The following is an 18,544-nucleotide window of genomic DNA, read 5'->3' as shown; positions in this document are numbered from 1 at the left end:
CAACTGTACTTATGAGCATTTATGAAGGGTCATCGTACTCATGATTGGTTATATCTGATGGACACAGAAATATATCTGTGGTAAGAAAAGTTCAGTTGTTGGTCTTCAGTGGAATGTCGGGCAGTTAACGGATGGTGGATCTCGTGGCTAGAGAGTTTAGTCAGTTATTCACGTACCATTGGAGCTTCGAGCCACAGGTCCATAAGGTCTTTTAGGTAGCTTGGATAAAGTCGAAAATCAGCTTTTGGGTCAGTTTGAAATGTTCAAATTGACAATAGGGAGTTTGATTATATATGATATAATTGGCTAAATGTATGAGATACATTATTTTGGAGGGAATTAGATATAAATATTAATCAAATTGGTTAATTATGTGATAATTGGTCGAAATCTTCTCCTTGATCGTGCATTAGTGGGAAATTTAATATTCGGTTATTGTAACCGAAGAATAAAATGAAAATTTATTTAATTTTGTAAAAGTTTTTTTAAAAAATAGAAATTGGTGTGAAAACGTTTTGATCGCTTAGCTGAGAGCCTATATGATAGAGCTTCATCGCTTAAATGATCGCACACCCGCGTCTAAACAACTGCACGCTTTTCTCTAAACAATCGCTTAGCTTTCCTAAACGATCACCTAACGTTCCGTGTTTTTTAAACGATCGTTTACCTATTACTAAACGATCGCTTAGTAAAACCTATATGATGGTGTAGCTTTCTCTAAACAATAAGCATAAGCTATACGATAGCTTTCTCTCCTACTCTCTTATCGTTTACACGATCAGCCCGTTCCTCCGACCTCTACCAAATTCGACAAAGACCACTCTTTGGATTCTCACTCCGAGAATACAAGGGCTCTAAGTGGTGGTGTCGTCCCCGCTTCTGCTTGGTCGTGCTTATTCGTGTTGTTGCCATTCGTGTAGACGATCGTGCTGCCGTAGCCAACTGTTTTGCTGGGCGATAGAGAACGTAGATGTTCTTCCGTTGCGTTGCGTTCGAAATTGAAAAGAGTCTTCAACTGGTATGTGAACTCAATCCCTTGTATTTTATTTATCAAAGCATGCCGTTAATTAGTGTAAATTGCATAACTGTTTGATAGAATGTGTGTGGGGTAATTTTGGTCACAATAAAATCGGAAAGATCCGAACGCGCTCATGGATGCTCTTCATTAAGAGTTCCTTGAGAAACAACATTTTCAAATAAGAATCACATTCCTAATCTAAAAATTTTAAAATTTAATAAACTAGTAGTAAGATAAACAAGAAACAAAAGGAGTAACAAAAAAAATCTTGTCATTTCTCTAGAAATTTGAATGTGTGAGATTTCGGTAATGTAAATAAACGACTCAGACCCTCACTTTGAAACTAAAATTTCTTAATAAACAAAATAAAGCGCATAATCCACTTCAAGAACTAGCTTATGAGACTTCTATTAAGAACATCAACATCAAGTTGCCAAAGACAAAGATATGATTGAAGAAATCAAACTCTAGGTATCTCAACTGATGCAAAATTGTATAACATTTCAGTATGCTAGTCAATACAATATCACTACAATAATACAACATACTTAATCATCCAGAGAACACATACAATTCAAGAACGCAATTAAGATAATTATAATGCTAACCCACAACAAATAAACCCAACAAGTAGAATTTTACTTACTTAAAAGAAAGTCGAATTGTTCTTAGCAAAAACATCCTTAAAATTGAATCTAATCAATCTAAATAAAGTCCAAATTACAAAAATAGATTACACAAGGGTTAAAGACCATGGCTCTCAACTTCTGCATGATCAAAATATAAAAATAAGTGATAGATGTGAGATGAACAAAGTTAATGAAAGAAAGATTTGTGTATTGAGAGAGAAATTCTTGTAAATCACTCGCCTTTGTACTTGCTAAATAAAATTAATTTCATCATTGTTTTGCATTTTTTTTTAATTTTTTAAATAAATCTAAACTTTTCACGGCAAATGGGCCTTCAAGCACTCGTCCATCAGCAGATCCAAAGCCCACACAGATTCTCATCCAAGTAGCCACCGGCCTTCTTCTGCATACGTCTGCGTTTTGCTTCAATTCGTCTCCGTCCGTGAAACGGCTGACGGGATTCGCCGGCGATGACTCCTCCACCGGCTGCCGAGAGGTCCTCGACGAGAAGACGGAGTGATATTGATGCAAAACCAGTTCACTCCCTAAGCTACGACATCCTGTGCATAATTTTCTCGTTCCTTGACCTTTTCGACTTGGTTCGATGCTCAGTTGTTTGTAAATCCTGGTATTCTTTTTCATTTTCTATCTCTGAGAAAAAGAGAGAACAAAAGCGTAGTGAATTTCTTTGATGTATTTGAAGTTTCTTTTTCCTGTTAATTTGATATCTCTAACAAAATTTTGAATGTGCTTGAAGGAATTATGCTATTTATAAGTCCGAGATATTGAGAACGTTTTGCTCGAGATATCAGAAGCAGGAGATGAACACCGCTAGTACTTCCGAAGTATCATTTTCTTTGGAGAAACCATTGCTGGAATGTTTAGAGGAAATAGCGATGGAACGACACAAGTTGGCCTTGAAGGAAGGTCGCATAAGAGTTTCTCAATGGATTGGCCATTCAGTGAGGTAACTTTGGCAAGATGGACATTGGTCATTTCTAAGATGTTATTTATGAATTACAAACTGCTTGTGTTCATTAGACGTACTTGTTATGGAGCATCTGAAGTTAGGAGTTTGATTGCTGAAGTATCAGATAAGATCGTTTCCTTATTTTACTGTCCTGTGTTTTCTTATCTACAGCTGAGGATTCTTTATCCTCAGACATCTTATTGTATGTCAAATTTTCTAATCAACATAATTTCAGTGTTTCCCTTCAGTCAGAGATTAAAATACTTTGATAAGATGTTTCTCCATTGTTTTGTAGCTTTATCATTATTATTATTATTGTATGAATAGAAGCATAATTGGATTAGGATAAATGTTTTCACACTCTCACAAACATTTGCATCATTGTGTTTGTGTGTGTGTGCTCGCACGTGTGCACATTGCGTAATAACTCCTGTGACATGGATTTTTATATAGGGCTGAACAATGCCGAATGAAGATGGGCTTAATTCTTACAGGAGTGGGCGATAAAGTATAGCTTCTTGCTCTACTATTTGATAGAATTTGGTTGAATGCATTTCTTTGTCCCAGCCACCCAAAGAAAAAAAGGGATAAATGAATAAAGAAGCAAATGTGTTAGAGAGAGATTTGCTTCAAGTGTGTGGGTGATAGATATAGAGAGATGTACTTAGTTTGAACAATTCTGATATTAGCTTGTTGTGATGCCTCACCTGTCACTTGGTTCTACTAAAAGATGTTGCTACAATTCCAGGTTATGAGACTTTGGTCGCCAGAAAAATTTAGATGTCTAGAAGAATATTCAATTCCTGAGAAAGTGCCATTAGTTGACTTTGATTTTGATATGGGCAAGGTAATATCAACGTATCTCTTATAAATATGATGAAATTCTTACTTCTTGTTTAGAAAACTTTTGACAAGACATGGTACACTATAGGAAAAGGTGAGAGATCCTTCTATACATATATGCAATCCTTTCCTTTTTGTCTTTTGAATCTTAAATAATTCAGCACTTTTCTGGCTGGAATCATACACTTTATTCTTTTCCCAATAGAGAACTGATATTAGGTGAATGGAATCTAATTTTCCAATCCATTGTTCTAGATTGTTGGTTTGGTTGGCAGACAGTTGTGCATATGGAGTCGGAGTGGGAATAGGAGTATATTTCCTTCACGTGAATGTACTTTTGTGAAGGGTTTGTGTATGCGGTATGTGGCTTTAACTTTTTTATGTTAAAATCATTTAAGTTTCACTGAAGTATCATTGACATTTACAACAATTATGAACGTGTTTCGAATTTATCTTCTAGAAGATTTACTTTCTTTCCCTGAAATAAATATAAATAATTTACTGTTGAATAATGTAATTAAACAGACTTGAAGAGGATGAGATCCTCTCGCGAAAAGAAAACTCAGGCAATTACAAAAAAAAAAACTGTGCCATCTAATATATAGTAGAGGCATAAGAAACAGTAGCATCTAAAGATCTATATAATTATAATTTTATTTTTAGCCTTTTGCTTTTAGGAAATAAACTTATTCAATATTTTCTATTCCACAATCATTTATAGGCTTAAACTGCTTCTCAATTGATTTTCAATCGATTTTATTGGTGAGTCTTCCAATTCTGCTTCCAGTTACTTTGATGCAGAGGCTGTTGTGGGTTGTGAAGATGGAACAGCTCATGTATTTGACATGTACAGTAGGAGATGCTCTAGAATTATCAGGTAAAACGGGAGAAATATTTTTGATATTGCATCTTTCCTTCTGTTCTCTGGGCAGGGGCTACTAACAGACTAAGTTTAGGCAATGACTGAACCAGACAAAAGGAGCTATCATTAGAAGTTGAATTGGTGAAAATACTATGACTCGAAATTGATATTGATTACTTTTTCATTCTCCATGCACACAAACGCTGTTGCTGACATTTTCACATTAGAATGTTTAAATCTATATTTTATGTGAATCAAAGGTTAATGGAAAACTAATTTTGAGCATTTCTTATTGCGTGGGTAGTTTTATTTGAATTTCCTAAATGGTTGACATACCATGTTCTATTTTGGCTTCCATACCAATTTTGTTAATTTTCATTGCAGGATGCTTCCTGGGCCAGTGACATGCTTATGTGTGAGTGATGATCAGCTCATACTTGGTGGTTCTTTACTTGGAAACATTGGAGTATCGGGTCTTCGGTCTGATCAGCGGGTGGCAATGCTCAGATCAAGAAATACCGTAGGTTATATCTGATGCCTTCATTTCAGATTCTCCATGCATGTGGCAGTATTACTCTTGAACAATTCTCGTCTCTTTATCTCCTCGTTTTAAACTTTTGTGTGTCACAGACTTACTATATACAAAATATAACATGACAAATAGTCCTCTGAATTAGAGATAAGAATTGAAGCATTTCAGGCTTTGTAATTTAACATCTCGAGATCAGTCCCAAGTGGTTTACATTGCAGTTAGCTATTTTAGCATTCTTTTGAAGGCACTATCACATTTTGCTTTTCAATTGGATAACATCCATAGCTTTCCTTGTGGTTAATTCCCTTCATGTTAGCTGCAGGATGATTTGTGTAATAGGTTTCATCATGTGTAAAAACAATATTTCTTTTTGGATCAATTTGTGTTAAATGCAGTGTATGTTTTACTACAATCTCTCTTTGCAGGGATAAGGAGTTTGTGTTACAACGATTCTTCACATTTAGTGTTCGCGGGATCAACTGCCGGCCATGTCTATTGTTGGGACCTCAGGTAATTAAAAGGAACTTCAGATGTAACTTCAATTGCCCTGACCTATTTCAGTTTGCTGCTTGAACAATTAAAGGATAATGGATACAGAAAACAATTTTCTGCTGTGAACTTTGCAACTACGACGTTTTAATTGTTAATCCCATGGGGGTTAACTTAATGGTTGAATTTCCATTGCTGTTTGAATAGTGAAACAAAATGAAAATTCTTCTGAAATTGTGTATAAGAATTCCGGAGGTTCTTTACTTCTATCCTTCAATTATACTAAAGCGAAGAGAAGTTTTGATGCTACAATTCTTGCTGCCTAGGATATTCTTAATTTCAGATCATGTTATGTGTGGATTTACTACTTTAGTCGCTGTCATCAAATTATATACTCATTGAGTTCTGCACATTTCTCAGGATGATGAAATCCTTATGGGAATCCCGAGTGAGCCCAAACGTCGTATATTCTTTGCAACATCTCCAAAATGACAGGTCAAGTTTGGCTGTTGGTGGAATAGATGGCATTCTACGTATTTTAGATCAGAATACGGGCACAGTGCGGTCATGTTGTATTATGGATAGTAGATTGTTATCGACACATCAAAACAGTCTCGGAACTGTCGAAGAAAGGATAGGGAAAAGACTGTCAGATGAGACTCCTATTGATGCCATAAACAGAAGGAATAGACCTTCAATCACAAGCTTGGCCGTTGGAATGAACAAGATAGCCACAACGCACAATGATAAGTTCATTAGATTGTGGAAGTTTCAAAGTTAATTTTATTTCCTATGCTCTTTATTTAAACTGTACATATTTGCATATGGTTGTACTATGATTTATGATGAGTAATTTCAAATTGTGACTATATAGAACCTTTGCTTTCAGTTAAAATTTACATATTTCAACTCAATGGATGGGGATAAATTTTTGGAGTCAATGCAACTGCGAATTTCACTTTTATGAAAATTAAAAAAAAAAATGGTAGATTTGTTGAATATATGTAAATTGAAGCTATGTTTAGGGATAATTCATGGGTCATCCTATGCTTGTTTGAGTTAGTTTATGTAATTGATGGTTTAATAGTATTAATAATGTTTCATTTTAATTTTCTTTTTTCTTTCAAGTTCAAAGGGTTGAGGGTGGGAATTTTAACATCTAGCTACTAACTAGAGTTTAGGATGGCAAAACATTCATTTTAATTGATTTTCTTCCTATTAATCTCATTTCAATCGTTTCTCTAATTTTGAATGAAATTTCTTTTTATATATATACATACCTCGTCATAAATAACTATTTTACTCTTCTTTTTAAAATGTTAGTTTTTATTCTGATTAATTCTCAATTTAGTCTATATTGTATAATTTTTATAAGTCTTTCCCAATTTAACCATCGGTTTTTTTTCTTGTGACAATTTTTTAATATGAAAGTAGTGATGAAAAAGCCCAAATAAGTCTAGTTCAAGTGGCATGGTGCTTACAATATTAATCTTGAAATAAAAAATACAATTCATTCTCCTCGTTATAGAAAAAGAAAAGAAAGTAGACGTGACAAAGATTAATATCTAAAAAATTATGTCCGTGTTCAAAAAGTATCAATATTTAGTTTATTTTATTGACTTCTTAAGAAATTTAAACAGATTATTGACATTAAATTGATAGCCTTAATTATATATATATATATAATTGGTTGCTAGCAAGAGCCAATCATGATTTGGGCCTTCTGAATAAATTCATCGACATACAATTACGAAGACACATTCAAAGTCAGGGACCAGATCGGTAGGGTTGTCGTTTCGGGTTTCGCCGTTTTTAGGGTTGCGGTTCTCAAGGCTGCGTCTTCTTCCGAGGGTCGCCGTTTCGGGGCTTCGCCAAATCGGTAGGTCGTCGGCTTCGTCTTCTGACTTCGTTCCGACGATATTAAAAAGCTTCCTTTCCGCCTTCGTTTCGTTAGTAGTAAAGGAGAAGAATGGAGGCTTCGTTTCGTCAGTAGAGGCTTCGTTCGGTGTGTAGCGGAGGGTTACGGTCGTTCAGTAGCAGCAGAGGACGGTCGGTGAGGACAGTGGCTTCGTTAGCTGACGGTGTTGCTCTATGTAGTTTTGTTAATTGAGGACAGCGAGGACGGTGTGAGGTCAGTGAGGGGTACTTTAGATCTGTGGACGGTGAGATTAAACGGTGAGGTTAGATGGTGCGTAAGCGGTCACGTTTAAGATTGAAGGAGAAGAATGGAGGTCGAGTTGCTCGACATCCCCTTTGGCTGCTCTGACCAGAGATCGAATTGGGATTGGTGCTCGTTCTTTGGAGGTAAAGGGTTTTGGGATGTCTGACGATCGTTCTGAGGAGGGTGAAGGGTCAGGTACAATGAGTGTGGCCAAAGGAGGGTTGGGAGGGTTGATGGTGGATGATCCGGCGGCGGTTGAGGGGTTGATCTTGGAGTCTGAAGGTAACCGGGTTGAGAGGATAGAATAGGTTGGGAAGGGAGTTGGGCTAGTGGTTGGACAAAGGAGGTTGGGCTCGAGTGTTGGGGTCCAGGATGTGAGGGGTATGTCTGGAAGCCTTAAGGGTGTTGGGTACTCTGAAGGAAATCGGGTTGTGAGGGGTGTTGGGTCGAGTCTTGAGCGAGTTGGGGTAAGTAAACCTGTTGGGAGTGGGATGAGGTTGGGTGAAGGGAGTGGTTTGGTGTAGGAGGAACTAGGGATAGGTCTGAAAGGTGAAGGGGTTTTGGTGGGTGGGCCGCATGGTGCTGGGCCGAAGTTGGGAGCCTCGAGGGCTGTTTGGTGGACAAGCGGGGTTCTCGTGGGAGGGAGGAGTAGATCTTCAAAATCAGTTCAGCTGGGGGGTTTGGTTGAAAGTCAGACCAGTTGGAGGAGTGGTGCGGTTCAGTTGGGTCTGGTTCCGGTGTGAAAGGTGAAAGTTTGTGGGTGGCCCTTTTTGGGTCAAATTTGAGGGAAAATTTAGAGTTTATTCCTCCGTTAGTTGAAAATGACAAAGTTATTATTGAACCTTATGAGGAAATTATAGATGCGGGTGTGTGTTTGTGGGAGAAATCTTTAGTTGGTCAGTTTGTGGATGCCAAACTCCCGTATTCTGTTATTTGTCGCCTTTTTCAGAGAATTTGGGGATGCGTAGAGATGCCAACTATTACCTTATTGGAAAACGGGTTGATTATCTTTAAATTTCAGAAGGTCAAGTCATGGGATTGGATGCTGGAGAATGGTTCGTGACACTTTGGTGCTTATCTTATTACGATAGTGGTCTCCAGGTATTATTCCTGAATTGTTTTTTATTCTATTTCTATCTGGATTAAACTGGAGTAGTGTTGGCTAGTGTCGTGGGTAAACCGATCTCTTTTGATGTTGCAACAAGAGAGCGGAGGCGGTTATTGTATGCGAGGGTTTTTGTTCAGGTGGATGGGGATTCATTATTTCCCTCTTCAGTCACTGTTAGAATGCGGGGTCAGGAGTTTATTATTCTAGTAGTGTATGAGTGGAAACCCCGTAAGTGTGCTTGCTGTGGTTCCTTTGGGCATCTAGGGGCGATGTGTGAGAAACAAAGTGTGCCAAAGAGTCGAGAGTTATGTATTGTGGCAGTAAATGAGGGGTATCTAGGAGAGAATGGGGGACGTATGAGTGTGAAGAAGGGGCAGGATTTGGGTATTGATGGGAGAGAAGTTAGCCCAGTGGTTGGGAATAGAGGTGCGGGGAGTGATGACGAGTTTACTATGGTTAGTCGTCGTGGCTTGATAGAGAAGGTGTAGGGCATAGGGGAAGTAGTGGGTTACCGGGTTCTGCACCCTTGAGGAGTAGAGTAGTTTATAGATCCCCGGGAATTACGGGTTTTGTAAAGCACGTTAATGAACGTAATCAATTTGAAGTTTTGTGTGATGAAGGGGGAGACTCGCTGGTATTGGCTTTAGTGCAGGCAGATCTTGATCCGTTGTTAGTTATAGAGGGGATGTTCCGAAGTTTGGGCAAAAGCCCAGTGGGAGGTGTTAGGTATGATTTCTTGCAAGATTCATGATTTAGTGTTTCTGGAATGTCAGGAGTTTGAATGACCCTGTTAAGTGTAGGGTGGTGGCAGATTTCCTAGTTTCCTCTTCTGTTACCTTTTGCCTTTTTACTTGAGACGAAGGTTCGTCGCGAGAACTTTGATATGTTGGTGGGTAGGTTTGGTGATGCTTGGAGGTGTGTGTAGTTATAGTGGGAAGGGAGTTGGGAGGATCTGGGTGATGTGGCGAAAGAGTGTCTGATTTTTTTATAGATGTCAGTGGGAATTAGTTCATTTCTGAAATCTTGGTGGATATTGTATCTAGTGCTAAGATGTATATTGGTGTTGTGTATGCCTCTAATCACGTGAGCGAGAGGAAGAACTTTTGGTCTCAGTTGATTGATGTGTGTGCCTCGTGGTAGCTTCCTGGAGTTGTTATGGGGGATTTTAATGCTATTCGTAGTAGTTCGGAGGATTTTGGAGGTTACCCTAGCTTGAGGGAGATGGAGGAATTTAATGAAACGTTGTTAGAGGCAGATCTAGTTGAGTTGGCTGTGATAGCTAACTGGTTTACTTGGACTAGTAAAATTCAGGGTGATGGTATCTTGCGCCGGTTGGATTGCTGCTTGTGTAATGAGGCGTGGAAGCTAGCTTTTCCGTATTCGGAGGTTAGGGTTGCTCAGTGGGGGATTTCTGATCATAGTCCTTCTGGTTTCTACAGGGGGGACGAGGAGTAAGTCGTCGCCTAAGTTTCGTTATGTTTCTCATTGGGCGGAGACTGATGGTTTTATTGATACTATCAGGTCAGTGTGGAGAAGGTTTGAGGATGTGTCTCCCATAGTTAGCTTTGTGTGAAATTTGAAGGTAGTGAAAAGGGTTTTACGTGCTTCGTTTGGTAGGCATATCTCTGTGTTATTTGAGGAGGTGCGGGTGGTTAGGCAGGTTATGGAGGTTGCCCAGGCTGAGGTGGAGAGGGATCCTCACTCAGAATTAGTATGTGCAGAGGCGGCTCGTGCAACTGAGGTGTCTTGGTTAGTGGCTAGATTGGAGGAGGCGTCACTCCGACAGAAGGCCAGAGTGAGGTGGCTGGAGTTAGGTGATATGAACACAACATTCTTCCATCGCTGTGTTCGATCTCGTTGCAATTGTGGTGGTTTTTATTTACGATTATGGATGTTCGGGGGGACTCGCCAAACGATGCATGATAGAATGGCAGGGGGCGATTGAGTTCTTTCGAGGTAGTTTGGGGTCTCAGCCTGTGGGGTATAGGAATCTTACTGTCTGGATTAGGGATATTGTGCAGTTCAACTTGTCCGAGTAGGGGGTGGAGGCACTTGGTCGTCCAATGAGTCGGGATGAGATTCAGAAGGCCTTATTCTCGATGAAGTCTGGGAAGGCTCCTGGGCCCGATGGATTTTCGGTAGATTTTTACAGAGCTGCTCGGAGTGTGGTTGGGGATGATTTATGTGATGTTATGCTGAACTTTTTATTGTGCAGTTCAACTTTTTTTAGTCTTGTTACCTGCCTGGTGGAGTTAATTCTACTGTTTTTACTCTTATCCTAAAGAGACGGGGAGCTGAACGTATGAAGGAGTTTCATCCTATCTCTTGTTGCAATGTTGTGTACAAGTGTATCTCGAGGATCTTAGCTGAAAGATTGAGGTTGTGGTTGCCTTCTTTCATCAGTGGTAACCAGTCTGCGTTTGTTCCTGGTAGGTCAATTTTCGATAACATTTTATTGTGTCAGGAGCTTGTGGGGGGCTACAAGGAGGGCAGAGGGAATCCGCATTGTGTGTTGAAGGTAGACCTTCAAAAGGCGTACGATTCAGTCAATTGGGATTTTCTGTTTGGTGTATTGTTGGCTATAGGTACACCCCTTCAATTTGTTAGTTGGGTGAGAGCTTGTGTTACGTCACCTACGTTCTCTGTGATGATTAATGGTTCCCTTGAGGGATTTTTTCCTAGTAGAAAAGGGTTAAGGCAGGGGGATCCGTTGTCTCCCTTTTTGTTTGTGATGGTGATGGAGGTCTTGTCCAGGTTGTTGAACAAACCTTCTGTGTGGTTTAGGTTCCATGATCGGTGTGAGCGTGTCGGCCTGACTCATTTGGTTTTTGCAAACAATTTAATGATTTTCTATGTAGCTGAGAGAGATTCTTTAGAGTTTGTGAGGCAGGTCCTAGCGGATTTTGCAAGGTTGTCTGGATTAGTTGCAAATGTTGGGAAGAGTTCTATGTGTTGTTGCGGGTGTGAAATCTGGTAAGGTGGAGAAGTTGGCTGTGTTTATGGGGTTCTCTCTTGGTTCGCTGCCTGTTAGGTATTTGGGGTTACCATTATTGGCTGGTCAGCTGAGGGTTGTGGATTGTGCGCCTTTAATATAGAGGATTACAGCTCGTATTAGAAGCTGGGCGGCGCGATCCCTCTCTTTTGTTGGATTACAGCTTGTTAGGTCTATTTTACAATCCTTTCAGGTGTTTTGGTATAGTATCTTTTTGTTGTCTGCGTGTGTAACTCATGAGATTGATCTTCTGTTACGTAGTTATTTATGGAAAGGAAGTGCGGTGAGTCGTGGTGGTGCGCAGGTGGCATGGGATGATGTGCTTGCCATTGGGAGATGGGGGTTTGGGTGTGAAACATGTGGCTTCATGGAATCAGACTGCTATTATGAAGCTGCTTTAGCTTCTCTTAATTAAATCGAGATCATTATGGGTGGCGTGGGTGGAGGCGTATGTTTTGCGGGGGCGGTCTTTGTGGACTGTTCGAAGTGAGGTTAGGAGGTCTTGGTGCTTGAGGGCTATCTTGCACTGTAGAGATAGATTTAAGCATCTGGTTCATTTGATGGTCGACGATGGACGATCTTGTTTTGTTTGGTGGGATCCTTGGTTGCAGGGGGTGCAATTTTGGATTCATATGGGTCTACGGTGGTGGTTTATGATGCAGGGAGTAGTTTGGAGGTCAAGTTATCAGAGTTCTTAGATAGTGAAGGAGGTTGGAGATAGCCTATAGTATCTTGGGAGTTGCTTGAGATCTAGGGTTTTATTTAGACAGTGGGGCCTAGGGTGAGGGGGGAGGATTATTGGGTTTGGGAACCGGGTGCTAGTGGTCAGTTTTCTATCGGTAGTGCTTGGGAGAGTTTGCTTCCTCGTCATCCTAGGGTGTCTTGGGCTAGTATTTTGTGGCCAGGGGGTTGTATTTCATGCCACTCCTTCTGTGCATGGTTAGCTGTGAGGGACAGGTTGGGTACAGGATTGGTTGAGGAGCTGAGGTGTGTTGTCAAAGAGGGGTTGTCTTCTATGTGTAAAAGGTATAGAGTCTCGGGATTATTTATTTTTCGAGTGTGGGTTTAGGAGAGAGGTGTGATCTGATATGTTGCATCAGTTGGGTTCGTCACATCAGGTGGTAGGTTGGGATGTCGAGTTGAGTTGGTTGAGCCGAGTGGGGTCGGGTAAAGGGGTGCATAGTAAGTTGTTCTGTGTATTCTGATATGCTTCCATCTACTACATCTAGCAGGAACGTAATTGGCGACTGCATGGAGGTGGTTCGAGGTCGGTGTCTATTTTGTTTCACCTTATGGTCTCTACGGTTCATGCTCGTGTTGCTTTCTAGCGCATTGATCTTTTTGGTCTTATCTAGCATGTTACAGCTGCTTTTCTTTTTTTTGAACTTGTTGTTGCTCTCTGTTTTGCTATTATCTTTTGTTGTGGGGTTTTGGTCTCTCTTCTCTAGCTTTCTCCCTAGTGTTTGGGGGTTTTTTTTACGTTTATGTTTGGTTATGTTCAGGTTTTATCTTGTTGGTTTTGTGTGCGTTTTGTTGCCCTGTGTTTTGTTGCGTTGATGCCTTGATCCCGGGCTGTGGGATCCTCCTTGTTGTTGTATAATAATATCATCTATTCTAAAAAAAAAAAATGGTTACTAGAAAGATCAGTTTAAAATTCTGTTTCACTATGATATTGAATAAAGAAAAGGTCTAATATCACAAACTCTTTCAAAATAGAATAAAATAAAATATAAAAAAATTAAACTACAAATTTAGTTGCTATAATTTGAAGAAAGTAACAATTTAGTCTATATGATTTATAATTAGAATTTAGTCTCTATAATTTGATAATGTTTGCTCGGATAAGAACTATACTATTTAAGATGATTTTATTAGATTATAAGACTAAATTCCTAGTTCCAAAAAGGAAAATTGTAATAGGTAGTATATTTAGGGATAATAACCTAGTGTGTGACAACATTTTTAAAAAATTGCAAATATAGCAAAGTCTCTTGGCGATAGACTTTTATTAGCAATATGGTCTATCACTAATAGATTCCTATTAGTAAGATAGTCTATCAATGATAGACTATCTAAATTTTGCTCTATTTGTAATTTTTTTATATTATGTTATATTACTAATATTTTAGACATGATTGCTATATTTGTAACTGTTTCTTAAAAAAAATAAACAAGTGAATTCTAACTTTATTTTAAGAAAGTTTTAGAGATTTAGCCTATTTCACAAATACCCTATGTAATATATTTCATAACTAGATTTTGCCTAATTTTTAGACAAATACAACCTTAATACCCCCTCTCTCTCGTATTAAAGTTTTAAAATCTTACAATTTAATATTAATTAAAAATTCAATCGGAAATTCAATTAAATATATATATAAAAAAATCGTTTAATTAATACTGTATATCTTGTAATTAATGTGGGGTATTATTTAATGAATATTATTTTATTATTTCACTTATATGATATTTATCCCTTCAATTTAAGAATATTTTTGGTTAAGTTTTTTTTGCGTTTTGGATTGTTATTTAATAAATATTATTTTATTCTTTCACTTATATGATATTTATATACATATACACAATGTATATTTCAAATATATATAATGTCATTTTAAATATGTATGAGATTTATTCCAAATATATTTATAACAAATACAAATTGAGGTTTTATATAATAATATATATCTCATATTTTAGTGTTAGTCTCGTTTCTATCAAGATAGATATTCCACATACTTTGTTTTATATACACATGTATATTATACTAAGATAAATGGTGTCCTCCGATTATTTGAAATATATCTATATATATCTGAAATTGAAAACAAAATGTACAAATAAATCTTATATATATTAAGTGACTTTTATGTGCGAGTTATTAATGATTGTCAAGCGTGTGAATATGATATATTTTTTTTTTCATACGTGTCTTTTCTTAATTCTATTTTTTTATTATTATTATTTTTCAAAATGTGAAATTATATATATTTTTTTTCATATGAATATTGGAAAAGTCATTTAAGTAGTATGAATATGGTTTTATTTTTTTATTTTTTCAAATGTGTCTTTTCTTATTTCTATTTTTTCTTAATATCATTTTTCAAAATGTTTGAAATTCGTGGGGTGATATAGACATTTGGGCTAGATTTTTGTGCCATCCTATTAGACTATTCATGAAAAAAAAAAAAAAAAAAAAAAAGAGTTTAAGACAATTTTGTAATTAGACTTAATGGCCCAATTTAATAGCTTAATTATACTAATGGCATAAACTCACAATTTTTTCATAAATAGCCTAATGGGCTAATATTTTTATATAGACCCTGCTTATATGAGAGTTTCGAAAATTTAAATAAATAAATAATAATAATAATAATAATAATAATAATAAACCTAAATTTTTGTGTATCTCTCCATGCATAGCTAGGGTTTCGTATGCCCATTGACAATTTTATTCTTTTAAAAAAAGAAAATTATTGGACCCCTATTTCTTTCTCCTTTCTTCTTTCTCTCTCTTTGGCATGAGTCGTAAGTGGCTAGCGCGATGGTCAGTTCAGGTGAACGACAGCGGTGCAATGAATGGTCAGTTATGTTGGCGAGAAGAATCGACGGTGGCGTAATGGATGGTGAGAGATGAACAACGATGGTCGACATTGATGGAGGTTGCCGACGATGAACGACGGTGCTGTGGTAGGCAAATTTGGGCAGCGACACAGTGAATATGAGTGGCACAAGGTTCTGGTAGACCAACATATGCATATCTAATAGGTAAACGACATAATTGGGGATAGATCTGGCGTTGATGAGGCATTTGACAAAGGCATGTGCAAAACTAAAGCAAAGGTTGGGCAGGTCAGGTTTATTTGAAATAATCCATATATATTTGGGTTTATTTCAAATATATACAGGTTATTTCAAATACTTCAAATATATATGGTCGATCTAGTTTGAGGTTGAAAATATGGAGACGAAGGATCTGAATGTATTTGTATATTTTGTTTTCAACTTCAATTACAAATATATATAGATACGGCTGTAATACCGTCTACTATTGTTGTTTTAATATATATTGTTATTTAAATATAGTTAGTATGTGATATTCTACTATATGTTATAAATTCATACAATTTTTCCTATAATATATATCAAATATACACTTTAATATATGTATATATATTGTAGGGGAAAAGACTACTAACACATTTTAGAGCCCTAGCTTCAGAAAATGAACTCCATGATTTTTTTTCTTTTTAATAAATTGATCTAATTGTAGCATATAATATAGGCATATATTTGCAAAATAATTAAATATACATGAGTATATATGAAAAATTATACAAAATATATAGCTCAAAACAAACGAGACTAATTAATATAATATATTCCATTATTCTAACGTGTATTTAAAAATAAACATAAATCTAAACTATAGTATATATCTAAGAAGCATAGACATAAATACGAAAACGATACGATACGATACGTTAATTTCTAAAAAACTAAGATATGGATACGTTAAAGATACGTTTTATATATATATATATATATATATATATATAATATATATAATGTCTAATTAATTGTTATTATACTTCTTTTAAGTTATATTAAAATAGATTAAAAAAGAGAGTGAAAACTTGAAAAAAGGAAAGAAGTAGAAAGTTAAGATTGAAGAAGGAAGTTGAGAATGAAAGGGGTGTGAATCATGATTTAAATAGTGAGAGAGAAGAGAAGAATGAAGATTTAATTACATTTCGGGTTTTTTAATTTTTTTTATATGTTTTATCATTTTTAATTTATTTTATTTTGGATTGCTCAATTTAAGTGGACTTTTATGTTTGGAAGTGATTTTGAAAGGGTTGAAATCACTTTTATCATTTTCAAAATCACCACGAAACATGTTTAATTCTTCAAAATTAATTTTGATGATATGAAAATTACATTTAAAAGCGTAAAATTGAAAATTAAATTAATTTTAAGTAATTAAAAGTGTGTTTTCGAGTGATTTTAAAAATGAAAAAAAAAGAGAAGATTTTTGATGATTTTAAAATCACTCCTAAACATGCATTAAAATAAAATTGGTTGTTGGGTTGGGCTTATATTTGAAAAAAAAAATGATCCACGTATCCCCTTCACATATCTGGAAGCAGAAACGCGTATCTGAAAATTAAAAATCAGATACTTCAAATCATAGACATGTATCTACCATATATCTAGATGTATTTGTATCTGATACCGATTCTCTGCATAATTAGAAGTATATGTGCTTCCTAGGTATATATGAGATAATAAAGCAAAATATTAGCAAACTCAAAATAAACATTGGACTATAATAGACAAACTCAAATACGTTAGACCATCATATAAAAATTGCATTAGAATGACATACATATAAGACATCGGGGAAATACATTAGAAGTGCATATTGTACAAGAATACCTGAGATATATACCAAATAAACAATGAAATATATTACATAAAAATAAATAATACTCAAAATAAATAATGAAATACATAACATAATATCAAAAATCAAACATGAAGAAAACTCCAAATATGTGAAATGTGAAAAAAAAATATATTAAATACATTTTCTCTTCAATTAAAAATGAAAAAATTATATTAAAAGCAAATTTCTCTCCAATTAAAAATAAGAAAAAAAATCATATTAAATATATTTTCTCTTTCCATAATAAACATATTTTCTCTCAGGGTAATTTATATAAAAAAATGGATATAAATAAATGGAAAAAAGGGTAAATTGTTTAAAATTAATAATAAAAGTTCTTTGAAAAAAAATATAAAAAAATGGATATAAATAAATGGAAAAAAGGGTAAATTGTTTAAAATTAATAATAAAAGTTCTTTGAAAAAAAATTCAAATCATAAATGTGACGCAAAAATGAACTGTAAATGGATTCCTTGACTCATTGTTACAGTCTTGGGCCAAAATCCTCTCGGCCCAAAGAGCAAATACCCGAAACACCCTTGACAGCATTTCATTTTTTTCTTCCCGTGTGTGCGCCCTCTTCTTCATCGTCGATTTCAATCTCCACTGCTCCATCTTCAACCCTAACCCTAATTTTCCTCTCCGATCACTGAGCTCAGCCATGGTTTGCATACGCAAAGCAACCATAAACGACCTTCTAGCCATGCAGGCCTGCAACCTCTTTTGCCTCCCGGAGAATTATCAGATGAAATACTACTTCTACCATATTCTTTCCTGGCCTCAACTACTTTACGTCGCTGAAGATTACAACGGCCAGATCGTCGGCTACGTTTTGGCTAAAATGGAAGAAGAAAGCAACGAATGTCATGGCCATATTACCTCCCTTGCTGTGCTTCGTACTCATAGGAAGCTCGGTTTAGCTACTAAGCTCATGAACGCGGCTCAAAATGCCATGGAACAGGTTTATGGAGCGGAATATGTCTCCCTTCATGTGAGGAAAAGTAACAGGGCTGCTTTCAAGTTATATACCGAGACTTTAGGATATAAGATCCATGATATTGAGGCGAAGTATTACGCCGATGGTGAAGATGCTTATGATATGAGGAAGCAGCTTAAAGGGAAGCAAATTCATGGCGCTGGACATCACCATCACCACCATCATCACCATCACCACCATCACCACCACGGCCACGGCCACGGGCATCAGCATGGTGGTGGGTGTTGTTCTGGTGGTGATTCCGGGAGTGTTGCTGAGGCAAAAGCAGAGTCAAAGGGCAATGCTTCAAAATTGGATTCCTCAAAGGTTAATGAGAAAGCTGGATGAGGTGGGGGCTAATTTTTTTTTTCACTGGATAAATCGTATGTGGCTTGAATTTATAAATTCTGCATTGTGGATATTCAGTACTTGTTTGTTTACATACTTATCCGATGCAGTTGTTGATTAATACACTTGCTGAGAAACTACTTATATCCGATTCAGTTGTTGCTTAA

At 36.5% G+C, this 18,544-nt stretch overlaps 2 protein-coding genes across 2 annotated transcripts; both read left to right on the top strand.

Annotated features, from left to right (window-relative positions):
* Positions 1-1,814: 1,814 nt before the first annotated feature.
* LOC120087012 (F-box family protein with WD40/YVTN repeat doamin) lies at positions 1,815-6,284 on the top strand. The gene is made up of 9 exons (XM_039043853.2): positions 1,815-2,275; positions 2,405-2,614; positions 3,071-3,125; positions 3,366-3,464; positions 3,716-3,819; positions 4,248-4,337; positions 4,707-4,846; positions 5,280-5,364; positions 5,764-6,284. Exons 1-9 carry the CDS (start codon positions 2,118-2,120, stop codon positions 6,122-6,124), a joined length of 1,302 nt encoding a protein of 433 aa, XP_038899781.1. The 5' UTR covers positions 1,815-2,117; the 3' UTR covers positions 6,125-6,284.
* An 11,254-nt stretch (positions 6,285-17,538) lies between these two features.
* Positions 17,539-18,544, top strand: LOC120085125 (Acyl-CoA N-acyltransferases (NAT) superfamily protein). Its single transcript, XM_039040988.2, has one exon. The coding sequence runs from the start codon at positions 17,715-17,717 to the stop codon at positions 18,375-18,377; it is 663 nt and encodes a 220-aa protein (XP_038896916.1). The 5' UTR covers positions 17,539-17,714; the 3' UTR covers positions 18,378-18,544.

Source organism: Benincasa hispida, chromosome 9, assembly GCF_027475165.1.
Source record: "Benincasa hispida cultivar pf3 chromosome 9, pf3_genome.v1.1, whole genome shotgun sequence".
Taxonomy (NCBI): Eukaryota; Viridiplantae; Streptophyta; class Magnoliopsida; order Cucurbitales; family Cucurbitaceae; genus Benincasa; species Benincasa hispida.
This window is presented reverse-complemented; position numbering and strand designations above follow the sequence as displayed.